General features: G+C 31.9%; 2 protein-coding genes across 2 annotated transcripts; both read right to left on the bottom strand.

Annotated features, from left to right (window-relative positions):
* Window positions 1–262: 262 nt before the first annotated feature.
* On the bottom strand, window positions 263–2,487 carry LOC110619632 (probable aquaporin PIP2-5). Its single transcript, XM_021763155.2, has 4 exons — window positions 2,094–2,487; window positions 1,512–1,807; window positions 774–914; window positions 263–663 (listed from the first exon to the last, which is right to left on the bottom strand). The coding sequence occupies exons 1-4, from the start codon at window positions 2,392–2,394 to the stop codon at window positions 544–546; spliced, it is 858 nt and encodes a 285-aa protein (XP_021618847.1). The 5' UTR covers window positions 2,395–2,487; the 3' UTR covers window positions 263–543.
* A 9,418-nt stretch (window positions 2,488–11,905) lies between these two features.
* Window positions 11,906–26,708, bottom strand: LOC110619374 (mRNA-decapping enzyme subunit 2). The gene is made up of 8 exons (XM_021762782.2): window positions 26,382–26,708; window positions 25,277–25,428; window positions 24,347–24,474; window positions 22,709–22,804; window positions 21,663–21,815; window positions 17,165–17,268; window positions 17,001–17,068; window positions 11,906–12,448 (listed from the first exon to the last, which is right to left on the bottom strand). Exons 1-8 carry the CDS (start codon window positions 26,462–26,464, stop codon window positions 12,258–12,260), a joined length of 975 nt encoding a protein of 324 aa, XP_021618474.1. The 5' UTR covers window positions 26,465–26,708; the 3' UTR covers window positions 11,906–12,257.
* Window positions 26,709–27,932: the final 1,224 nt, after the last annotated feature.

Genomic DNA, 27,932 nt, shown 5'->3' with positions numbered 1-27,932 from the left:
TCCTTTTCTATTCATTTTACTGTTGTTTAATTCCAATTCTGGAATAATCTAATTGTGAATTGTACAGCTTGTTTGGTGGAGGTAATTTAATTTAAAAATTTTAAATTTCTAAAAAATATTAAAATTATATATAATTTTATAAAAATTCATTTAAATTCTTCTATTTTTCATTCTTTTTCTATATACTATATTTTAACATATTATATTACTCATTATTAAAGGATAGTAAGTGCCAAGAAGAAAATTAGACAATAAAGGATGATTGAACCAACTCAAAATGGGACATTGCTAAGTAAATTCAAAAAGGACAAAAAAAAAAAAACAAGTAAAAATAATAATAGTAACAATAATACTAAAAGATAATCAAAAGTCTCCTCTTTTAAAAGAGACTTTCATATCTACAAATTCCACAATCCTTTAGAACCCTTTTCTCTCACACATTTCTCAACATCCCAACGCAATAACTACCACACAAAGCAGGGCTAATGATGAAACCAACAGGCACATGCTTCTCCTTCATTATTAAGACCAATGAGCCTTCCCTTAAACAGTAGGGTTGCTTCTGAATGAGCCAAGAGCCTTCACAGCTCCTGCCCTTAATATGAATTGGTGATAGAAAGCTGCAATGGCTGCACCAATGAAGGGTCCAACCCAAAAGATCCACTGCAACAACAAAAAATATATATATATCATTTTTGACAAGAAAATTAAGTACCCATTAGAAATTAATTAACCAAAATTAAGTGGATGATTATGTTTATTTGTATACTTACATGGTCATCCCAGGGCTTGTCCTGGTTGTAGATAACAGCAGCTCCTAGACTTCTGGCTGGGTTGATGCCAGTGCCAGTGATTGGAATGGTGGCCAAGTGAACCATGAACACAGCAAATCCAATAGGAAGTGGAGCCAAAACCTAATTTTATAAATAAATTTAAAAAAAAAAAAATCATTAGTACATAAATTGGCAATACTATTACACATGTGAAGCAAGCATACATAGAAATCTATTAAATGTACAAAAAATTTAAAGATCTTTGCAACTAAAATTAGGAGATTTTCACTTGTCAAGCAAGGAAAAGAAATATAAAAAAGTTCAAAAAAGTAGGATTCGCTTGTTGAAAAAAGATTTGAAAAGGGTGACCCATTGCATTGAAACAACTTTTAGTGGCAACCACAAGCACAAAGGACCCATAAGCGTCCATGCTCATGCTCATGCGCGCAAGCTTGCTTCTACGTTACTACTGAATGTCTTGTCAATTGGAACTAATACCAATCTTATAATGCACAATTCTTATTTAAACTGAATTATATAAAATTATATGTAAATTTATTATTTTTTTATATTATGGATCTAAATATATAAACCCAACAAAATATTTTCTACCATAAGTTGGCCATACAGAATCAAGAAACCCTAACAATTAAGCAATAATTATTAATTACTAATTATAGCCTAAAAATGTTGATAATAACGAAAAAATAATTATAAAAGAAATGTTATGGTACGTACGGGCACATGGGAGTCTCTTGCATTCCTCTTCGGATCAGTGGCGGAGAACACAGTATAGACCAAAACAAAAGTGCCGATGATCTCAGCACCCAATCCAGTGCCTGTGCTGTACCCATCAGCCAGACTGTTGGCCCCACCACCATACCTCTTGTAGTACGAATTCTGGAAGCCCTTCACCAATCCGGCGCCGGCTATGGCTCCTAAGCACTGAGCAACCATGTACATCACCGCCCTCACCAGTGAGACCTTTCGGGCCAGGAATAACCCGAATGTTACTGCTGGATTAATGTGCCCTCCTGCGCAGATTACCAAAATCATCTAAGTATCTGCTATAATACTTAATCTTTTTCTTTTTTTTTTTTTTACTTTCCCTAATAAGCTTTTTCTCGAGAAAATCTTTTAAAAGGAAAATGCTTTTTCTTCTTTTTGTTCTCAAGTATAAAAGGCAAGTCCTTCTCTTCGTATAATATTCGTTAAATATAGTACACAGTAAACAAGGAAACCAAATAATCTGTTTGCTTCCCGAGAAAACTATTTCCCATTTGAAAAAAGAAAAGGAAAAAGGAGGAAAAGCTATCTCACCTGAAATACCAGCGGTGCAGTAAACAAGAATAAAGATCATGCCGCCGAAGGCCCAAGCGATGCCGAGAATTCCAACACCACCACAAGAGTCGGCATTCTTGGCAGGATCAGTCTGGCTTTTGTATCCAATGACAGTCAAAATAGTGATGTAAAGAAAGAGCAAAGTTGCTATAAATTCAGCAATCAAAGCTCTGTAAAATGACCACTTGGTCAGCTCCGCCGCATCAAACAATGGTGTTGGTGGTGGGTCATGGTAGTCCTTCCCCGAGAATGATCCCTGTTCCGTCACGTCCTTCACCATGGTCGACGCTCACGATTGAAAAAACGAACTTGAGAGAAGAGAAACAAACAACTGGATTTTCTCTGTGTTTGAGATTTAGGATACAAAGAGAGGTGGAGCTGAGGGGGTATATATGGTGAGTGAGATTGGCACCGGTGGGTAGAGGTTGTAATTTTCTCGTGTTAAGAGTTTTTTAAAAAAAATTATTAAAGGTTTTTTTCGAATAATTATTAAAATACTGATTAAAAGGTTTTACCGTTTTACCATTTAACATAAAAAAAAAAAAAAAAAAAAAAAAAAAAAAAGAGAGAAGCCACATGGGAATTGCACTAGTGTTGTTTGTTGTGGTATTGGTTGGTTTGGCTTTTACAGAGGCAACTGCTTGACTTTTACTGAAGCACCACACCACCACCTCCCCATTAGACCATAACCTCTTTGTCTGGTCTGCCCTCTTGCTTTTTCTTTTTAGCCGGATATTGAAAGTATGGAAATTTAAAACTGAATTTTCAGTAATATACCTTTAATTACTAAATCAATCCAGGTAAGCATCTCTGGTTTTACTGCTTCATCCTGTGCTTCCCACTTACTCTCTCACTCTGCTTTTCTTATTACCAACTTGTTTCTGCCCACATCACTTCTTTTAATCTCTCTTTAACAACCTAAGCACTTAATTATTATTTCTTTTTAACCTCAGAAATTAAATAAATTGCCAAATACTACATGCTAAACAATACATGACAAGTAAGAAAAAAAAGTTATAATTAGAAAATTTATTTTTCAAATATAGATAAAAACAAATTTTATTTTTATAATTATTAAAAGGTTTTTATAATTTTTAATTTAAAATATATATACATATGGCTAGGCCGGCGGACTGGAGTCCAGTCAGTCCACAACTAGCACCCAGCAGCAGAGCACGTGAAAAAAGGTTAGCCGGTGGACTTAGACTGTAACCAAATGATAAGAAAAATGATCCACCACGCGCACAGACCCATTAATGACCTTCGGGGCGTCTAGTCAAATTTTCACGCGTGGCAACTTTCTATTGGTTCCAGAAGCTGAGTCAAGTGAACTCTATCCAATCCCACAATTCGACATAATAAATTTGTCTCAAATCGAGAATTTTACAGACAAGTACAACACGTGGATGCACCTCAGCCAGTAGCTAATGGGCGTCGACAGCACTGTGAGTGAAAGACAGGTGTTATTTTCGAGAAAGTTTTCGCACGTGGCGAAAATATGTGGCATGCGATGAGTTGACGGTTTTCGAAAGTGAACGTTAGACTTAGAGGGCGCGCAACGAGTGAAAATTATGTAATAAGTAAAATTTATTATTTAGGCTGATTAGTCACGTCCAGGTTTATTAGCTACAGATCTCTTTTGTCATTCTTTTTTATTTAAATTCCCTATTTTTAAAATATACTAATTTATTACTTTATTTTTCAAGTAATTAATTTTTTAAACTATTCTTTTAGATAATAAATTATTCAGCCACTTTAGTCAATTCAATAAATTAAATAAATTAAATAAGTATAACCTAATTAAAGATAATTATATTTTAATCGTTTTTCACATATGAAATAAGGATATTTAATATTTAATATTCATTAAAGCACTGAAATTAGATAATCTTATTAAGCAAATTTTAAGAGTTTTAAGGCCTTTTTTTTCATTGGAAATATTTTTTAATATTTAAAATATTCAGAAAAATTAGTCAATTAAAAATATTTTTCTAATTAAAAAATATTAAATTATTTTTTAAAAATTATTTTTCGCATATTAAACTTTCTATATATAAATTTATTAATATATTTTATTTTTAAATTAAATTAAATAATAAAAAATATAATAGTGAATGTAATTTTATTTTTCACATAAAATATTTTTTAAATATAAAATATTTTTTAAAAATAAATGAATTTACGAAAAATATTTTTATATTTTTTAAAATATTCAGAAAATTTAATCAATCAAAATATTTTTTATAACGTAGCTTTCTGTTTATAATTTTTTTTCTATTACATTTAAAAGTAACTTTACCTAATATTATTTATCATTTTGAAAAATTAAAAGAAATTATTTAATTATTTTTAATTTTAACATTATTTCTATTAAATACAACAATCATTTTTATAATTTTTAAAATCTATTTATCATTTTCCCTCTCTTAATTATCTTAAAATTAAAATAATTAACAAAATAAAAATAATTTGATGAAATTAAAAATATATTTCTTTATAATTTAAATCTACAATTATTGAAGCATTTATTTTCTTCTAAATTATGACATAAAAATGTTTTTCAAAGATTTTTTCAATTTCTTCTTGAAATTAATAAATTAAAGAAAATCTCAAAAAATGTGGAGCTGCCAGCTTATTGGTTGATTCTAAACACGCATGATCATCAAAGAGAAATGATAGCAAATTTAATATTTTTAAATAATATTTAAATTTATATTTTTAAATAAAATATATAAATTTTTTTTATAAATATTATTATAAAATATATATTTTTATATTAAATTAATTATTTATATAAATAAATTTAAATAATAAATATTATATAAATAAAAATTTAAATTCAATCATAATCTATTCAAAATATTATTTATTAAATATAAATTTATTTTAAATTTAATTATAATTATTTAAATTCATTTAAAATTGCATATTGTAATAGATATAAAGGGACGAACACCAATGTAATTTAAGGTCAAGCTGGGTGGGCTCTCACGTGTATGATTACAGTGCTTTTTTCAAAAAAAAAAAAAAGAATATGGACGTGCGCTTAGCTGGCTGACCCACCAATCACATTTGTTTGTCTGCGAACTTCGGGACCCATACCAGACTCCTTGATCTTCTGTTCTGTCCAATTATAATTTTGCAAAATCCATTATTCAAATCAGCGAAATTTAATATAAAATAAATAAAAATCGTTAGATTATAATTTTTCACCAATGTTAAATTGAACTCTCAATGAACTGGTTTGATTCCATAAAAATATCTAAAATCAATGTTAAATTGAAAGTTTAAGAACCAACCACATTGGACCGAATCGATTTTTAACTGATTCCAAGAAAAGTTTTGATTTTTTTTCACCAACTACTATATGTAATAATATAATATGGTATAAATGAAATGAACTTAAAGTACCTACTTTCATTCACTTATAGAAATAATAAAGATGTAGTTTAATAATTGATGTGTATGAGACTCGTCTAAAATAAACAGTGAGCTGCAGAATAAATTCACGTTGTAGAGATTTAATAATTAAGTAACACAGCTTTACTTAAGAAAAAAAAGATTTGGACACTATAACGCTTGAATCATCATCAAAATTCATCCTTCCTTGGATAGATCGAGTTTCAGCACAAAATTATCGGTATCAAGCACAATTCAATATATTTTCATTATGCCTATAATCGCGAGATTGCTGACCTATCAGCTGACGATATTTCTTATCGAGCAACCGGATACATTATCGTCGGATTATTAGAGAATGTTATATTTATCTTTATCTTCTCACAATATAAAATGAGAATGATCATAGAGATAAAGGTATGCTATTCTCTCAAACAATAACTCTAAATAATTCATTGCATTCACTCTCTCTCCTTCAGTGTACTAACTTGAGTATCGGAGTGGATGCCCAGCTCACGTTCTCTTCTTTGTAGGTCCAACCAATCACACGTAGTTCTATTCTGATCACGTCATCAATCTAATATTTGCAATATCATTAGGTTCCATTGCTGGGAGATCTATTGAATTCTCTCTGTTTATTTGGATTAAAATCGGTCTTTATCCCTTCTCCCTTAAAAATCGGTCTCTTTTATCTCTTAAAATGGTGAGGATGATATTATTTCTTCCACTCCTGGAGGTGAACAAGACATACCCCTATGGTCGACGATTCATGAGCTACTGCTAAGGTTGCAATAAATGAGGATGCTATTATTTCTTCTACTCCTGGCACTGAACAAGACATACCCCTATGGTCAATGTAGAAAATCTCAACAATTTGAGTATTGAGAAAATACTCCAGTACGTCAGAAGGTTGTAGGTTATTTTCGAACAATACAAAACTTAGAAAGAGGTATCACTCATGGCTTCAAGGGGAAGGCAGAAAGTCTCCGTAGATACCTCAAAGACTCAGACAAAGGCAATCCAGGCATGGTCCGAAGGGAATGACCAATTCAAAGTAGAAGAGTCATCAAACGAAACTCTAAAGGACGTTGGCTGGAAGCTAGTACGGGCTGCTTCAAGGGACCATAGAAGACAAGACACCCAAAGCCGGAGAAGCAAGGATATGATGGAGACCACAAAAGTTACTCAGTCTCTCAAGGAAGAGACGATCATGGTAAGTATAAAAATTACACTCCATTGAACGACTCATAGACATATATTTTAGTGTGGATCAGAAAAAATAATAAGAAAGTTAAATGACCTCTTAAGCAACATAAAATAAGTTATCTCGATGGAAAATATTTTCCACATAAAATATTTTCTATGAAAAATATTTTCTAAATACAAATTATGTTTGTAAAAAAAATTATGTTTGTTATTTTCTACAAACAAGTGGAGTCTAAATTAAATAATGAAAAATATAATAGTGAATGTAATTTTATTTTACATACAAAATATTTTTCATTAAAAATATTTTTCAAATACAAGATATTTTTCAAAAACAAATGGTTTACGGAAAATACTTTCAATATTTTCTTAGGATTTAGTTTAAGAGGCCATCTAATTTTCTTATCATTTTTTCTGATTCACACTAAAATATGTATTCGTGAGTCATTCAATGAAGTGTAATTCTTATATTTACCTCGATCATCCCTTTCTCGAAAAACTGAGTAACTTTTGTGGTCTCCCTCATATCCTTACTTCTCCGGCTTTTAGTCTTGTTTTAGACTCATCTTTTTATCCTCTTCCTGCCGTCCATGGTCTCTTGGAGAAGCCCATACTAGCTTTCAGCTGACGTCCTTTGGAGTATCGTCTGATAACTCCTCTTTTTTGAACTGGTCCTTCCCTTTGAACTGTATCTGGATTGTCTATGTCCGAGTTCTTGAAGTATCTACGGAGACTTCCTCCCTTCCCCTTAAAATCATGAGTGATGCCTCTTTCCAAATTTTGTATTACTCGAAAATAATCTACAACTTTCTAACGTACTGGAGTATTTGCTCAATACTCAGATTATTAAGATCTGCTTCATTGACCATAGGGAATATGACATACTGCCAAGAGTGAAAAAAATGATAGCATCATCATCAGTTGCAACCTTAGCAGCAGCTCATGCATTGTCGGCCATTTCATAAGATAAAAGAGAGATTTCTTTTCAAGAGATGAAATATGGATTTCTTTTTAAGAGAGAAGAGATAAGAGACCTATTTTGATCTAAATGAACATAGAGAATTTAATGGATATCTCTGCAATGGAACCAAATGATGTTGCAGATATTAGAATAATGATATAGTCAAAATGGAACTACGTTGTAATTGACTAGACTTGAAAAGAAAAAAAACATGAGGTGGTGGGTGCACATGACAGCCACTCTGACGCTCAAGTCATTATACTGAAGGAGAGAAAGTGAATGCAGTGAATTGCTTAGAGTTTTTGTATGAGAGAATAACGCACCTTTACTTCTGTGATCCTTTCCCTTTTATATTGTAAAAACCTAAAGATAAATATAGTATTGTTTAATAATTTTGCGATAATGTTGCCGACTGCTTGATAAGAGATATCGCCAGCAGTGGCGGAGCCAGGAGCTTCCCTTTGGTAGGGCACCACCGGCTGCAACTGCACTGCTGCAACTGCACTGCTGTGGCACCACCGGCTATGCCGCTGCGGCACCTTCATCCCCCTTCAAAGCATTTTCCGGTCGCCGGTACGGCACATGCCCCCCTTGCCGTACCTTCCCTCCGCCCCTGATCGCCAGCAAATAGGTCAATGATCTCGTGATTATAAGCGTAATAGGGATACGCTAGACTATGCTTGATACCGGTAACTTTGTGTCAATACTCGATTTATCCAGTGGAGGGCGAGTCTTGGTGATGATTCGCTCATTATAGTGTTCGGATTTTCTTTTTTAGGTGGGATCGCATTATCCAATTATTAGATCCCTACTACATGGAGATGTCATGTGGTGACAGTTCACTATTTATTTTAGACGAGTGTTATATGGCGTTAATTATAAATAATAATTTTAAAATAAATTATTTATTTTATAATTAATAAAATTATAATTTTAATAATAATTTTTATCCATTAAAAAAAAGTAATTTACTACTTTATGTTATAATATAAAAAACAGAAATAATAATTTTTAAATTATTATTTCTAATCTGTGACTGCAATTTAAATAAATATGAAAACAATTTGCTATTGGTATTTTAGTAAGGACTTTATTTTTCTAAATATTAATCTTAATTGGAACATAAATGATTTACAATAAAAGAAACTGAAGGTTATATAATTTAAGAGAAAGGCAAATTGTTTGTTATGTTCAAATATGAAATAATGATAGTATTAATATTATAAAAATAAATAATAATTGAGAGACAACTCGAGAACAAACGTTCTCATAATTACTTATTCCTGTGATCCAAACAGCTAAGAAATCGGTGTAAAAAACAAAAACACAGATATGAGATTTATTTATTTATTTATTTATTTTAGTTATTTTTCTTGGTCAACAATAGTAGAAAATAAAATAATTAACCATAATTATCTGATTATCTTAAAGTGATTTGTTTTTTCCCCAATAATCAGCTGCCTGCAAATCCATTTTTATATTAACTTTTTATTTTATTTTTTGAATGGAGAATTGAAAATGGTGATTTATCGAATAAAATTTGAGATTTTTTACATTTATTTAAATATAATTATTATTAAATTATAATGCATATTAATTTTTTATTATCATGTGATTTTGGAACTATATTATTTTACACACTTACCTCTATATTTAAAATAAAAAATTTTATAATAATTTAATTTAATTAATTTTTATTTCAACATTTTTCTTATTTAAATAAAAAATTTTAATTTATTTTAAATTAAAACTTTTCATATTAAAAAATTAAAATTTTACATAATTTTATAAAAATTAATTTAATTTCTTTTTACAAAATAAATAATACCAAACGGAGGGTTTGTATGTGGAGGAATACTCGTGATGTGGAGTATTTTTTAATATTTTATAAAAATATTTAAAATATTTTAAAAATTAATTAATATAAAGTATTTTTTTGATAAAAAGAAAAAGTAAATTATTTTATAAAGATGTGGGTAAAATTATTCAACCGACCAAAGTAGGGAAAGGGAGTAAATGAAAGAATGGAAGAGTGCCACGTAGTAAGTTCCCAACTATGGAAGACTAATGATTGGATGAGCCGAAATTTTTTGTACAAAGAGAAGGAAAAAGGAGAAATGGGAAGTGGGAAAATGAATTTGGTTTGGTTATGTCTTTATCACAAACTTCCATTTTCACCATGAATTTGTTTGGTCGGCTGTCTCTGCCTATCATTTCACTTTCTTTATTATGCTTCTTTCATTCCCCCAAAGAAAATAATAAATAAATAAATAAATAAAATCTGAGACCATGTTCTGCAATATCCATTTTCCCCCTAATATACTTCAGAATTTTTTTTTCTTTATTAATGGACTGAAAAAGTTAATATAATTAAATTTTAAATGAAATGGTTTGTATTTAAATATAATTTCAATCAATTTTTAAAAATAATAATTCATATTAAATTATAATTAATTTATATATTTAATTTTAAAAACAATAATAATTTAATTATTAAGTATATTGTTAATACTATCAACAGTAAATAAATTTTATTTTATAGTAATAATTATAAAAATTTTATAATAAATATATTATTTAATTTAAAATAATAATATGTATATAATAATTTAAAGTAGTTACAAAATAAAACTCATTACTGTTGAATATGTATGTACTCCCTATAGAATAATTGAGTTGTTTAATTTTAATTTTATAAATTGATTAAATTATATTTAAATATAAATATTAAATTAATTTATTCAAAATTTAAACATTTAAAATAATATAAAGGTGAGGATTTTCAGACAATTGGCCTAATTTTTGTTAACAAGAACGGCCGTAGAGAGAGGGGCAAGGACCATATATGAGCAAAGGGACACTAAGTCCCTTGATTTTTTTTTTTTTTGAAAGAAATTTTATAGTTCATAAACAAAAAAGAAATTCATTTTTTTTAAATGAAGAATTTGACTAGAAGATAAAATAAAAATCTAACTAAAGATGATTTTGAGAAATTTTTTTTAATGGTTATTTATGAATGAATCCAATAGAAGAAATGTCGCCCTAAACATATATAAAGGCCTTTCATTCAGAAAATGGAAACCTTATGAAGAAATTGAAATTCTAGTGAATATAACACAGACACAAGGCTGAATTGATTGTTCAGCTCATAATATTTTTTGCATGAAACAGTTTTGATTCCACTCCATAAGTTCTGAGAGAAAAATGAACATTTGGTTGGGATGTCATAAAATAAAGAAAATGGTGAATTGGAAGGTCCCAAGAGAAGATAGTGAATGAGAATGAGAATCAAATCTTAGGACCACTCTCATTTTCAGTGGCAATCTTTTCGATTCCTCCACACATCATTTAACTTCTCTTAAACAGAGCTGTTAAGGCTGGGGACAAACTCCAAATGCAAACAACCCTAATGCACTTAGATTTTTATGAGACTTTAATCTTTTTAACTATTCTACATGATAATATGACTTGTCTTATATATATATATTTCCTTATAAAGTTAGTTAACCATGATATTAGTTGAGTGAATTCCGAAAGCTCCAAATGGGAACACTGAAAAGGACAGATGAACAGCAAATAGCATTTAAACAAAGTGGGAATCCAATAATGGACCTAACAATAAGAAATCCATCCAAAACCTATTCTATGGAGCATACAAATCCACCAGAACAAATAGAACACAATCAAAGTTGCAGAATAAGATGATTGATGTATACCTTCCAATGGTATGCATAATTCATTCCATACATTTCATTGGTAGCACATCACAATAATTTTTTACTTCATAGGATGATGCATCCATCAATTCTAGGTTTGGCAGCTTCCTTGAAAAGTCATGAAACTAAGCTTTCTGGGATATATTTATATGCCTATATAATAAATTTATTTACAAATAAACTCATGACTATTAACAAGCCGAGATGAGATGAGCTAAATCTAACTAAAAGACTCGACCTTGCTTACTATACATACCTGGAAAATTAGCTTGAAATACGTCAATAATCTTGAAACTGAATCTCAACCCGCCAACTTTTATTGAGTTGAATTCCCAGTAATTTGCTAACAGTTTCCTTCCCCTCACAATCAATGATCAATAAGTGAAAAGCTAATTAGAGAACCACCTGATCTAGCAACCGATCAAAACCACACCAACAGCTCTCCAATTCCATAATAGTGCATCATAAATTTCATTTTAACTAATTTAAGTATTAAGACTACAAGTGAATAAAGATGCAACAATATGTAGATTGATGAAAGTAGTACTCATAAACACAATCAAGAATCTCAACCCAGAGACGAGACGAGAACAACTACAAAAAGTCACTTGGCTTTTAAGAGCAAGGGGATCCAGTTCAGTTCAATATACAATGACAATTCGATAAAGACACACTAAGCTACAGAAGGGCTTCTGTACAGGATGCAACACTAAACCCAACCGCCAAAAACCGACACAAATGATATACATCTGGCACAGCTAGTTGAAATGAAAGTGACTACTGATGCTTGGTGATACAGGAAGAATACTAACTCATCTATGTAAGCATAGAGCATTTACAAAGAGCTACAAATTTCAACTGTCAGGCAGAAAACCCAGCTTCCATTGCTCTCAGGATTCCAGCAGTGTCAAATCTAAAATTTCTAAAGCTTTTGCCAGGGCCGGCATCAGGAGGATGAGCATCAGTTCCAGGCTTAGCTGATTGGGTCTCCACTACTGCTGTGCTAGTGCTGCTCCCGATAGAAGTGTTCTTTGCTTTCCAAACACACATGCCTTGACAGATGAAAAGGAACTCATCAGCAAAAAAAAATACTCTGCTAACCTGATTTCCAATACAAAGCAATATACTATTCTATAAAAGCACAATATGGTAGATTGTATGTATCATGAGTCACGACACTTTCATAGCCTATTAGATGAATACAGTTCACGCCTGCCACCATTTAACACAACTGTAATCCTTCTCTTCCGCATTTGAATGCGTAACTCTCTTTTTTATTATAGGCATAAGGCATATTTTGCTTCTCAACTTTAATGTTTTCGTATATTGAGTCCACATGGTTTTATATATTTACATTGCAGCCCTAAACTTTTGACATTGGGTCCTTTTCTTCAGAGATTTAAGCATGTAAAACACTGTTAAACATTAACGTGTATCAGAAGATTGACAAGAGTAGACAAAACAAATGTGTGAAACACAAATTCAGAAATAACAAAAATTAGAATGGAGTGTTTTTTGACCCTTCTTCTCTCTTTGAAATATCACAACTCCCTTTCCTCTTATCATTCCATTATTGATACAGTTCCTCCAAAACCTAACTCATTGCTTGTTTCCTTCTTAATCCCCTAATATAGCCCCCTCATTTACATGCAAATCTAAGTCGTCCTCAAAAATTATAAAAAAATCCCAACTGAAATCTCATTGTCCCCCTATTAGAGAGTGAATGGAGATCCCACAAGCGAATGAAGAAACTAGACCTCCTTCCCACTGTCCGTATGATGCCAAAGTTGGTCTTTGCTTTGAGATCACCGTCATGCACATGGCAAAGATGACGAGCTTCCTTCAAGCAAGGTCTCTCTAATTTTGTGCTAATTCTGTTCCATGTAATTTTTGTATTCTCTCTAGGTTATTTTTTTTTATCTATAAAAGAAGAAATAGAAGAGGAATATGGATGAAAAAAGCTCAATTAACTCCCTCAAGCCCTTGATAGATATGTTGTATACCATTTACAAATATATTGAAAAGGAAAAATACATTATTACAAGACAAATTTACAAGCACCTTTACTGCACATGACCATAACATATTATCTCAATCTTATGTGCAATTATTGCATCTTAACACACCCCCTTGAGCTAGAACCTACAGATCATCTAGCTTGTTACGGATGTAATCAATTTGAAACCCTTTAAAAGATGTAATAAGCATGTTAGTTATTGGTCATTTGAATTGACAAAATTAATATCACTACATCCTGACTCAATCTTCTGCTTAATACAATGACAATCCACCTGTATATGTCTTGTCCTTTCATGCAAAATTAGATTAGCAATATCTAGTGCCTATTTGATTGTCATAAATTGACTTTATTTGTTTGACATTTCCATGAATATAAATGTTACAAAAGACAAGTTTGCAATAGCGGTTATACGAACAGGGATAGTGGGAGAGGATACAAACTAGTTTCTCTCAATAGTGGTTCACACTAACAATTGATTTTGAGTTTGTATCTATATGGATAAGAGTTGATCAAAAGTTGGAGATGTGTATACAAGCTAAGTAAAAGTAAGATGAAATACATGCAATACAAGTTTGCTCCAGTAGAAGCAATGGAGGCGACTTTTGGGTTGGAGTTATGTCTGGTCCATTTTATCAACATTGAAGTTTGTTTAAAGAGCTTTGACACCTAAATGCAATCAAGTATTTAGGTTCTATCATAAAGAAGTCTGGAGTTCAGATGATGATGTAACGTAACTCATAGAATCAATATAGGATGGATGAAATGGAGAAACGTGACAATGTATCATGCAATTGTAAGATCCCAAACAAAATGCAAGTCAAGTTCTATAGGATTGTGGTTGGACCACTAATGTTGTATGGGAGTGAATATTAGATATCCAAGGCACAACTTATGTGCAAGATGAGTGTGGTAGAAATGTTGATCATAAAATGGATAATTGGTAACATAATAATGGATAAGATTAGGAGGGACTGCACCCCTCAAATAATACATGTAGCACACATTGCAGATAAAATGAAACAGAATCATTTATTATGGTCTCGTCATATTCAAAGTATAAGGCCAAATAATCCAATACAAAAAACATAATAAGTTACTAGAGGAAGGAGTGAGAAGGGAGAAAGAAAAAAAAAAATAAAGACCACCTAAAATAATGTAGAGGGAAGTGGTATCAAAAGGATGTACAAGTCTTCAATACTAGTATCAAACTACAAAATTAGTTTCTAACAGAGTTAAATGGTGACATAGGACTTGTATAGCCAACTGCAACTAGTTTGGATTAAAAGCTTAAGTCGTTCATTGTTTGACATCTCCACGACCAGATGAGCTCATAAGTTGCTAAAAACCATAGCCAATTTGCTTTTGAACTTGATCTAGCAACTAAATCATGCTTTTTATTCTTATGAAATATTAGTTTCCTCCAATTAGGAGGATAACTTGAAGTAAATTGTTTTTTTTTGGGGGGGATTTTCTGCCTGGTTTGCATCAAAATATGCAACATTCTATTTTTGTCCCATAGAGGTGGTCACAGATGGTTTCAAAATCAACATTGATCAAATTCGAAAATGAACTTGACTTGGACCATAGTAGGCAGTTCCATATCAAGCTAAAACCAAAACTTTCACTTATTATGATTATATTATTTTAATTTTGACCACTAGATTTAATCAACCGGATTGAACTGAACTAGAATCAAAATTGAAAACAAAGGCTGAACTGGGTTTTTATATATTTATCCTGCTTGATTTAACTGGCGGATATAGTTGGATAGCTGATAGCGGATACCTGATTGTAACCAGTAGTTGATAACTGATATATATCTTAGGTGTTTAACAAATATGTTTAATTGTTAATATTGGCATATAAAATAACTAGTAAGGGTATATATCTACAATATTAATGAAATAAATATAAAGTATTAATTTATTATACTACATATATAATAATTAAAAACAAAATTTTAAAATATAATTATTTTTCATATATATACATAATTGTTATAATTAGGGGTGTGCATCGGTCGGTTCGGTTCGGTACCGAATTGAACCGGCAAAAACCGATTTAACCGAATTCTTTTAAATTGTAAACCGAACCGAACCAAATAAGATATAAAACCGAATCGAACCGAACCGAATTGGTTCGGTTCGGTTCGGTTCGAAATCGGTTTTTGATCTTTTCAGTTAGCTTAATTTCGAAGCAAATTCTTTTGTTCACAAATTTGAAACTAACAGATCATCTGCTTCATATACAGGCTTCAAATTTCAGAGCAAAAGCCGAGATGAGATTCAATCAGCTTTAACTGAACATCAAAAGCCAACAATTTTACTCAGGAAATATAAAGTTCAAAATTTCCCCCAAATGTAGAGGAAATTTAGGAGGCGAAGAAATTGATTTAAACATACATTAAAAGGAGAATGGTGAACAATGAGAATCCACACCAGCAACAAATTTTCTTTAAAACCATTAGAAAAACAAAAGAATGGAATCAATTGAATTTACCTTGTAAGGATCAATAGTTTTCGCCTCTCCAAATAACAGAACCAAAGATAAAACGACAGTCAATGACAATGTAAAGGGCTTGTTCATCTTCTGAAAATCTGCAGTGCGAAAGGGAATATCCCACTGGGTGGGTGGATGGCCGTGGCTGCGGGACTGAAGACGCGAAGGATGGAGAGAAAGACTCTGGCTGGCTTTCGCGAGTGGGTGAGTCCGTGGGTGGGTGGCTGCGGGACTGGCGACTGGGTGGGTGGGTGGCCGTGGCTGCGGGACTGAAGGACGAGAACGGAGAAGGGACGAGAAAGGTGAGGAGACTCTCGCTGCCGTCAGCGTGCTTCAACTGAGATTGAGGTTTGAGAGAGAGGGAGGTAGGTAGGTGGCTGCCTGTATGCGGGAGCGGGATGGGAACTTGGGAAAGTGACGAAGTTAAGTGATATAACCCTATCATAAAACGCAACGTTTAAGGCTGATTCGGTCGGTTCGGTTCGACCGAATTATTTTGTCTCTAAAACCGAACCGAACCGATCAACCCGAAATTTTCAAAAATTAAAACCGAACCGAACCGATTTTATTTTAAAACCGAACCAAATTATTAAATTAAATCGATTCGGTCGGTTATTTCGGTTCTGACCGAACAGTGCTCGCCCCTAGTTATAATATAATAATAAATATTATAAGTTTCAAAAAAAATATTATAAGTAATTTAATTATTATTTATTATATTTTTAGTTTATTTATTATTTCTTGTAATTATAAATAATTTATTGAGATGAAATTTTAATTTAAAAACTATAATTTATACATTTTAAAAGGATAATATGATTTAAATTAAAACAATTATCGGCTGATAAAAAACAACTCTAATTTGAGAGTTGATCCGAAATGCAGTTGATAAGCCTCATATCAGCTGCCTTGTTTTTTTTTCAAGGATTACTAAACACTTGATTTAGATGTTTGGAAGCCTATCAAATATTAGCGGCATGTAACAACTAACCAAACAGCCCTTAAGCCTTTTATCCATGACATTCGCACAAACCTAATGACTTGAAGAAGACATCTGAAATTATAAAGAAACAGGAAAATGAAACCTTTGATTGGCATATCAAGCCTTGGAGCTACTGGGGGTTGATGCTCTAATATCCACAATTTCAAGGACCTGCATGAAAACAAATGCATTGAATTTCAGAAAAAAAAAAAAAAAGGAAATCGCTAAATACTTTAAATTATCAAGATTCTGCGCTAGAGCACTCACTCTAAAAATGGTGCAACCATGTAAAGCTTAAGGCCGGTGATGCCACGAGATATTACATTATCACTTGCTGGCTGCAGTTCATCAAGCCGTTGCCATGCAATTTCCTGCAAGCGGATTAAAAAAAAAAAGATACCCTTAATACTACAATATTCTACAAAATGCGTCTTACTTCCTTGATGAAGGTATCTAAATGATGGGACATTCATTAAGATGGACATGATGATGAAGGAAGATATAAAAAAATTGGCAAGAATACAGGACGCAAAAATGGGGGGTAAAGTGGTGCTTGATGGACTAAGACAGGAGAAACAGCAGGGAAGCAGCATAGGAAGGAAGCAGGGCATTCCAGCAGGGATAGCAAGATAGCACAGAGCAGTCTTAGGTCGTGCCCCTCTACCCAACATGTCAGGAGTTTTTTTTTTTTTGGCAGTCTTGCTTCCAAACAGTCCTCATTCCCTTTGGAATATATTATTTTTTCAAACAAAAAAAAAAGAAAAAAAAAAAGCTAGCAGAGATTGGATTCTAGATGTTTTCCTAATTCAAATAAGATTAGCTTTCCTATTTTAATAAGGACTATTTATCAAAGTTTCCTACTTTAATTAGGATTAGCTATATTCCTATTCTAGCTAGATTTCATATTGTATTATTGTTTAGCTAAAATTCCTAAATAGTAGTTGGCATTGAGAAACCCATTGATATTGGTTGATACCAAAGATTGATTACAAGGTTGATTACCTTTCTCACACTAGACCAAATATAGTCTATGACTCTTATGTTGTAAGTGTGGTCAGCCAATTTATGCATAACCTTTGAGATTCACATGTGCATGTTGTTCTTCATATTTTGATGTACACAAGTGTAATCCAGGAAATATTTTTCCCCTCCTAAACATGGTCACTTAAAACAGAAGGCTATATAAATGTTGATTGAGCTGGATCCTGGATGATAATATTATGACCAAGGAATAAAGAAATAGTAGATTAGTCACTTCAGTCAATTATAATTGTAGAAAGTAATTATGAGACTCAAAATAGTATAAATAAGAATTTACTTGTAAAGAGAAAGATATCCAAATCATTAATAATCAAGATACACTTTCTCCCTATTTCTGCTCTCTCCTCTTCCCAAATTCTCTCTATTACTTCTCCCTTTTCTATTTCTTTTCTCAACCCAATTTACTTCTATTTTTTTCTCTCCCCATTTCTCTGTTTCAAAGGGAATTAAAGGTTTGCTATGTAGCAAGTGGTATCAAAGCCTACAATCCAAAGACACTAAATTCCAGATTTTTCTCATATTCTTCTGTTGCTTCCTTTTCTTGAAATCCATATTTCTTCTGCTCTACTTTCTACAATTCTTCTTTCTTGAATTTCTTGGAAATCCAAGAAATATCAAGATTCTAATAATTTTCCCTCCCTAATTCTCTCTATTCTCTCTTGTCTACATTCTGCTTTTCTCTTATTTCTTCTTCTATTCCTCATCCCTTTTTTTCTCTATTTCCCCCTAATTTCTACTCTTTCCTCAGCTTCCCTATGTTTCTCCCTCTTTTCTTTTGTTTCTCTCTAATTCTTCTATCTTCTCTCATTCTTTCTTTCATTTCCGTTTCTTTTCTCACCTGATCTCACTTCTAGGGTTCCATTTATATTTCTAGAAAAAGACATTGTTCCTTCTTTCTCATTTCTTGAGTTCTTGAATCACATTTTGTTCTTTCTACTGCTTCCTCATCCCCTTAATAATGGAAAATCAACAAAAGAATCGGTGTTATCAAGGCGATAGGCGATCCTAAGGCGATAGGGGACCCTATCGCCTTAGGCGAGAGGCAAGACGAAGGCGACAAAGCCAAAATTTTGTTATATATTTTAAATATACATATAAACACTTCAATGAAGACCCATATTTAAGGAAAAAAAATACATGTTCAAATGAAATATATATATATATTATTTGCAGCAATAGAAGAAGAGAGAATTTAAAAAAAAAAAAGAAAAGAAAAAGAGAATTTGCTGTTGTGTCAGGTCCAGCAAAGAGAGAAGAGAGGATGAGAAAGAGAAGGAAAAAATAAGAGAGAAAAATTAAAAAAAGAAGGCATTCTGCTATGCAGGTACAGTAAGAAGAGAAGAGAGGAGAAAGAAGAAGAAGAAGAGAGAAAGGAGGAGAGACGTACCTGGTTGATGGTATTAAGAGCAAGAAAGAATAAGAAATTTGCATTTTAATTGCTGTGGAAGTGTTATCTGTTGTTTGAAAGAGATAGAGAGAGACTAGGATTTCTCTTTTGTTGTTTAAAAGCTTTTTTTTTTTAAAGAAAGGTCCTCTGGCACCTCTCGCCTGGCGCCTTAGTGGACTGAGGTGTCACCTTTGTGCAGGCGCCTCACCTCAGTCAGGCGATGCGAGGGGGTGGCGCCTCGCCTCGCCTTTCTTCACCATTAACAACACTGAAAAGAATGAAGATGACCAGCTGGAATTGAAGTTGGAAATGAACCACAAAATAGACTTGTTAGTCCAAAAACTGGACCAAATGTTAGAGAGATCAAGGGCTTCACAATCAAAAGACAAGGAAACTGTTTCTCAGCTGGTTTCAGATCCTGAGCCCACTTCCCATGAGAATAATACTAGGGGAATTTTGTGCTTGCCATATCTGAAGGTTAGCAAAATTGAGGAAGAAAGTTGTGAGATAGTATACAATCTTGATGAAGATAAAGAATTTGATAACATGGATTTCCGTAATTCAGATTGTTCCAATCTTGAAAAAGAGAATCTAGATTTTGATGAAAATGATGGTGTTGCCAAGGACGAAGAAAGTTCTATGGATTTTGGTTGTCCTAATCTTTAAAAACTTGATTCTGATGGAAAGACTAATCCGGTTCTCGCATCCAAATTAAATTCTTTTCAAATTTTTTATGAAGAGTAACTCTTCAATTCAATATTTTTTTGTCCTTCACTTCACTGAAATTCTTCAGAATAAGCATGGGCATTGTTGGATAAATTTGATTCTAATCCAAGAATATTGACGTCAAAATCTTTTCTTGTTGCAGAGGCTGTTCTTGATAAGGGAAAAAAGGAAACAAGGGAAGGAAGACATTGTCAAAGATGGTATCAATCTTGCGGCATTTGTAATTTGAAAGTGCAGCTGAATTATTTTGTGATCCTTAAAGAAGAAAGGTTTGAAATTAGGTGAAGGCAGAGAAAGAAGAGGGATTCTTTGGGATACAGCAGTCATTTACTGCTAAAAGAAACTGAGTTTGAAATGAGGAGATGACAGAGGAAGAAAATCTGGCCCTTGCTGCAGTTATTTGTTTGCTAACTGCCACTCCAAGTGGCTGCAACAAAAGTCCTTCCTAAAATCACTTGATGTTGGAATATATTACATATGGAGGCAACTGTTTCATAGTTATATTGCTCTGCTTTCCTTATTCATTCTTGTGGACAAGAATGATTTCAAGGGGTGGGGAATGTTACGACTAAAGAATAAAGAAATAGTAGATTGTCTCTTCGGTCAATTGCAACTATAGAGTGTAATTATGAGACCCAAAATAGTATAAATAGGAACTTACTTGTAAAGAGAAAGATATCCAAATCATTAGTAATCAAGATAAACTTTCTCCCCATTTCTGCTCTCTCCTCTTATCTAATTCTCTCTATTACTTCTCCCCTTTCTATTTCTTTTCTCAACCCAATCTACTTCTATTTCTTTCTCTCCCCATTTCTCTGTTTCAAAGGGAATTACAGGACTGCTATGTAACAAAATAAATATCTACATCGGGTTATTGCACATTTGTCGATAAAAATAGTCACTTGGACAAGCAAAAAATATAATGTAGTAACAAGATACAATGCAGAGATTGAATACAAAGCTGTTACTCTAGTTGTTCATGAATTTATGTGAATCCATAGATTATTGCAAGATTCACAATTATGAGAAAATTTGTTCTTATACTTTGCTAATAAGGCTACCATTGGTATTGCACACAATCCAATTTAACGTGATCGAACAAGTTACATTGAAATCGATCAATATTTCATTAAGGAAAAAAAAACTAAATTGTGGAATTTTACACATCTTCCATGTGACTTTTAAAAATCAATTGGTTGATAATTTCACTAATAGCAAAAATAGCAAATCTTTCCATGTTTTCTTTCGCAAAAGGTACATGGAAGATATCTATGCACCATCTTTAGGGAAAGGATAGGCAATTTTACATTAATTCAGGATTTTTTTTTGCTTCGTTGCATATTTCCTTAATTTGGGCAGAAATTACGGCCATAAAATAGGCCTTTATGTTAAGTACATTCTGATTCCTAGTTTAAGATATTGCCACTTTAGAATTCTTGTATCAATAGGCTACCTTGTAACTTCATAATTTACAACCACAACATATATTGAAATTTTTAAGTATAGAGCTGGATCTTGAAATGATGCTTTATGTTCCTAGTTAAAAACATCATATTAAATAGCTAAAGCAGAAAAATTGTCAACAAAAGTAAACAAGAAGCAATGACATACACTTATCTCCTTTTTTGTAAGTGGTGCAAAAGCAGTATCATCCTTCACGCCAGCAATTATGTAAAGCTTTACCCTCTGTTGTCCAAACATTTCTTCAATGTATTCTTCTTTGTTGAGAAGTTTTGAAACATCAAAACCTGTTTCCTCCAAAACCTGAATTTGACATGAAGAAAATATCAATTAAGTGCGTGTGCAAGTGGGAAAGGAGAGTAATTAGTCATTCCTAAAACTTTTCCTTAATCAATTTTTTCAAGTTAACAGCTGGAAATAATAAAATGATTCAATTACTGTAAGGTTGCTCATCCCATAAGAATTTCCAACTTTTTTTACCACCAAACTCAAAGGACAAGTAAAATAACTCTCTCAGCAACATATGTGCCCCAAAAGGAAAATACTTTACTTCAAATTTCAAATTCAAAAACCTCTTCACCTAAGCTATGAATAAAAGTTGAGCAAGAGTAAGCCAACAATTGAACAAGTATTAGAACCTATGCTACTTGAGACAAATAAAGTTTAAGAACCTACACCTTCAATGAAGATCGTGATCATGTATTTGAGAAGGAATTGGTGATCATATTAATAAGAGCCAGCTTCATTGTTTGTTTGAACAGATGAAAAACAAAAACATAATATTCCTCCCTGTTTGAAGCTATCTATGCATTTTATCCTTTATCTCTCTTAGAAATGGAGAGAAATATATTTCTTATGGAACACAGCCCTAGGATATGCATTCCTACTAGTTGAGCTAATCATCCTTATCTCAACAAGGTTAATTATAACGAACAAATATATTGCATGGAACTGTTGATTAACATGACATCAAAAAGCCTATCAGCATTTACCAAGTCAGTGAAAGCATACATCATGCAGTCACTAGCAATAACTAAAACATTAAGATATTTTGATAATAAAAATTTTCTAACCACCGGTAGTTCATGGTCCAACTGTTCGTGTAAAGAGTATCTATTATTCAAGCACAATCAGAAGCTTAAAGATCAATAAATGAGATATTACACAAATAACATACTATGCAAGAAAAAACTTACTTCTCGGATGGCACATGCATGGTCTTCCTCATCTTTGTTCTTTTTGCCTCGCGGAAAACTCCAACTTGTCCCTTTCCAACCCTTCACTAGCAGGCACTACAAATCACATGAACCGAGCTAAGAAACTAGATACAAGGAATTCAAATGTTGATTTCAACAACAGATAATTCTTGCAAGCATTACAAGTTCAAATTTATATTTCTTAAATTATGCAGAAAAAAAGCCCTCACTGGCCACCGCACCCTCCCTCATAAGGTCCATTAAAAGAGAAATAGTCCAAATAGATCATCATGAAGGATTTGACATCTTAATCCTAAAATATCTTGTCAAAAAGAAAAAAACAAACAAAAAAAGGATAACACGTACAGTGTAAGCATGCTTTAAAAAAAAGGTAAGCATATGAACACTAAGAAATTTTGTAAAATATATATTAGCAAGAACTTTATGCCATGCACTAAAACATTATTCTTCAAATATCAATATCATCCTCTTCCTAAGTCACATGTCCAACTATAACAGCAAATTGTTGGACTACTCTATGGACCTAGTAGCATTTTTCCCTATTTCTTAAAATATTCAGGTACTGGACTATCTTTTCTGAGGCAACCAGGCCAGAACTCCAATGCATGCAAAAATTGTAATACTTCATGATATTCACTTATAAACTAGGTCTAAGATTTTTTCCATAAAAAAGCATTCACATTATCATCAAGATCGTTCAGCTATTGAGAGCTGCTGTTAGCCAACCCCCAAGATAGGAAATTCATGGTTAGCAGTCTAGCAAAAGAAATAAGGAAGTCAGCATCCATTAGTTGTAGCCTTGCAGGGAATACTGAATAGCTATAGATTCTGTTAGTTCCATTTTGGAGCCTTTTTCTTAAGTTGTTAGCTAATGCGAACTGTTTTAACAGTTGGACTAAATTGTCCTCCTCATTTGCAAATTACAAAACACCATCTTCTCTAAATTTTTAAACTATTTAGAATTTGATGGAAAGATAAAATATTATTATCATAGTGTTAAATACAATATTTAAACCAAAAATGGCATTCATATATTTAAGCAAGAAAAAGTATAATATGAAAGGCATCTTTATGACTTAAATAATTAATATATTTTTAATTTGAGCATCCTTGATGATTTACTACGAAATTAACAAATATCAACCATTAACCATTAGCAAACACTATAAGCAATCAACTTCTAATAGCTATAAAAGTGAGCAACATTTCCATTCTTATTTTCTAAAGTCTCATTATAAATAATACTTCTAACAATTTTTTTAACTTAATCATTCAACATTTTTTATGATAAGTAGTGCAAAGGGCATAGAGAGAGAGAGAGATCCGCTGTATTTAGAACTTCATGAAAATGGTGAAGATGTGTTGCAGCAAAGAAAAAGACGAAGAAAAAATCCAATAGCTGAAAGACTAACTAAACAAAGTCATCAGTAATACTATACATTCATATTTGAATCCAAACATGAGTGCATGATTAGCAACAATATAATGTGCAAGAATAGAACAAGGACAAATGGGATTGATTGCAAATTAAAAGAGAATTTCACATTTAGGACTCCTATGACTAAAATAGTGACCAAATACAACTATTCACACTAGATTCATCGCAGGAGGGCTCACCCGTTCAAAGGTTTCATCCAAAATGATTGCCCCAGTTACAGGAACTCGAACCTTGTATGAAGTGAAGTCTTTAAATATGTCATCTATGTGAGCAACATAAGGTCTCAAAACATCACAACTGTTAAACACTGTGATATGTCAAGGAAACATGATAAAAACAGATTAAGAAAATAGACACACGTGACGATATACAAGGAATTATAGATGCAAAAAATGCAACTTTATATATGTAGCAAATAGTCCTAATAAATGATAGCATATCTAATACAAGTGCAACATATAGAGAAGTCCAAGGCCATCATATGGTTTTGCATGTTGGTTAACTGGTTTTTCCATTATTGACTGCAAAACCAAATCACTTCTTTAGCAGATTTGAATTTAGCAAGGAAAAGTATCATCCAAATTTAGGGTCAACACAGCCCTAAAAATAGAGGTATGACAATGGATTGAATCAGCCTTCTACAGTTGGAACAAAGCAGCATCACAGTGTTCACAATTTCTCCAATTGAGCAGCGAAACAACATTCAAGATGCTGATCTGAAGTATCAAATGAAAATCAACCACTTCAGAACACAAATTTTTATAACTATTTTCTAAATACCAGCAAAGATTTACAGCCTGAAAAAGGAAAAGTACAGATACACTGAAATTAGTATGTCACCCTCGTAATACCATTGTTGAGCACATACTAGTATTAAACTTAATAGCCAGTCAGTGCAAAACTTGATTAATTAATGCCAGCACTTCATTCTTTTGCAATGGATTGGCATACCTAATGAAAAATATGTTGTCAACACAATAACACAAGAAATATGCATATAGAATAAACATAAATCATCCATCAACAAGTGAACAGTAGATCAGTAAATAACAATGCATTTAAAAAATTGACGGATGCAACCCAGAAGCAGATTCCATAAAAGAGGATACTCAAGGATGTGAACTCCTTCAGAGTGAATGACTTCAGTGAAGGATTCTTTTCCACCGAATTATCTTCATAGAACCAATGTGCATACTCCACAAGGAATAGAATTCTCTCAAATGATTGTTGATCTTCTTTTGGCACATTCAAAACAAACCGACTGCATCAAATTAATGAAAAAAAAAAAGGCTTCAGGTGCAGGGTTATAAAGTATGTGATGAATTTTTTAAGGGTGGGGAAAGAGGGAAATAAGTGAAAAACTTTTTCTAATCCTGGGGCCCCTTCCCAACAATAACCAGAGAACCAGCAGTTGCATATTAATGAATATAAAATCAGGTCTAAAGATGAGCGGATGGCTCACTTCTGAACTGAAAAACAATTCTTAAAGTTATTATAGACCAGGAACACTACATGCCATCAATGTAGATCATAAAATGCAATTCAAGAAGAAATCTTGTGCTCACACAGACACACAGAGGAACACATGTGTCAACTTGTTTTCCCTTTATTATTATTAGGTAAATAATAAAAAAAGGTTGAACTTAATATTCCTTTGTTGGATTGCTAAGAGAGCACAAGAAAATGGGAAAAATACAGATTCTGATACAAGTAGATTTGTTGACTACAAGGAAGTATCATTAGCCTTAAAGCACAGCAAAAAAAAAGACCAGATTAACCAGAAGTATTGGAATGGTTGGTTTAATCAAGCTTCTATTCATCTCTTGTCAAGAAGCAAACTATACTTCAATTGAAGTTGAGTGCACACTGCCAAACAACGGATTCCCCAAAGAGTGACAAAATTAAAAGCTGCAAGTTAGCTCATGTAGAATTGGTTATCACAGCTATATCTGTTTCGTTTCTCAGTGCTCAGACAACACAAGTTGTATGCGACTAGAATCATACTACACCATTTGACAACAAATGTAAAACTAAAACTTAAACAGCTAAAGGAGCTACAACAACAATCATAGACCATCCTAGAATTCTGATCAATCCCCACATTCGATCAACTTAATTGAAAACAACCCAGATAGAAATTCACTTCCTATCACTGAAAAATCCAAAACATCATATGGTAACATATAAGAGCTGAAATAGAGTGTAGGTAGAGACCTGCAGAGATCGTCAAGGAGTTCTTGAGGAGGGAGGCCGCCGTTCTTAAACGGAGTACTGGAAGATCGGTTGAGACCAGACATGGCTTTTGGGGAAAACCTAAAAAAGTCTAAATTTTATTATACACTAAAATAGAAGAAAAAGAGAAAGGAGCTCTTTCAGTGGGTGGATTTATGCAGAGAAGGGAAAGAGCTCCTTGGGAAAATTTTGGGATCAAATCTCTCAGAAACCGTGATCTTATAGTGGGCCGTGTAGGCCTTTCTTGAACCGGAGCTAGACGGTAACCGAGTAACCGACCGCATTTGTGAGGGCTCTGTGTTGTGTGCCGGTTTAGATTGCCTTTTAGCAATTTTTTAAAACGACGGCAAAAATGCTAGAATTGATCTTGGACTAAAATGTTATGTCAAAAACTTTGAATTTTTTTTATTATTTTTAATTATTATTAAAATATTGAATATGTTAAATCATATTAAAAAAATTAAATAAAGTGCAATTTTTAAATTAATATTTAATATTTTAATAATAACATATGTGTAAATTTAAAAAAATAAAAATTTAATATTTTTTAATTTTTCATACATAGTTATTCATAGCTGACTGCTAATTATAATTAAAATATACTAAACTTTTAATAATATATATATATATATATATATATTATTATTGATATGTAAAATAATAAATATAAATATATATATTATTTATTTACCATTAAAAGTGTATACAAAATTAATAATTTATTTATATAATATATATAAGATTTAAAAATATGATTGTAAGGAGAATATTATTTGTTTTTTTATGTATATATGTATTTTGTGATATAAAAATTACAACTAAAATGGTAAAATTATAATAGTTATATTTATTTTATGAATATGAAGAATTTATGAGTATATATTAATTTATTTTAATATAAAAAATTTATAATTAATAAAATATGATCTATATAAAAAATAAAATTTTATTTTTTTATTAAAAAAAATAAAAATAAAGTCTTAATCGGCTGATAAGAAAAAAACTCTAAAATTAAAAATTATTAAAAAAGCATATAAAGCACTTATAAGTTATCCATTACTTTTTAAATAATTTATTAAACACATAAATTAATTGTTTAAAAGCTGATGAATTACATAAATAAGATAAACCAATCACTTTCTAAATTAATTTTCATTGTATTTTAATCACTAAATTTATGTATCGTGCTGCTAGATAGAAAATCTCAAATTTTCTCTCTTTTCTTTTGGCGATTCATCTATTTATCTACCACTAGGGGTGAGCATTTGGTCGGTTCGGTTTAAAATCGAACCGAACCGAATAAACCGAAAATCAAAATTTTAGTGTTTATAAAAATCGAACCGAATCGATTTTGGTCAAAAACCGAACCGAACCGGTCTGATTCGGTTCGATTCGGTTCGGTTTGATCGGTTTCCATTTTTAATACTTTTTTATTTTTTACACTTTATTTTTAATATTTTAAAATTTAATTAAAATATTTTAATTTTAATATGATTTAATTTCTCTATATTATTGAAAAAATATATTATTATC

The sequence above is a fragment of the Manihot esculenta genome, chromosome 7 (assembly GCF_001659605.2).
Source record: "Manihot esculenta cultivar AM560-2 chromosome 7, M.esculenta_v8, whole genome shotgun sequence".
NCBI lineage: Eukaryota > Viridiplantae > Streptophyta > Magnoliopsida > Malpighiales > Euphorbiaceae > Manihot > Manihot esculenta.
This window is presented reverse-complemented; position numbering and strand designations above follow the sequence as displayed.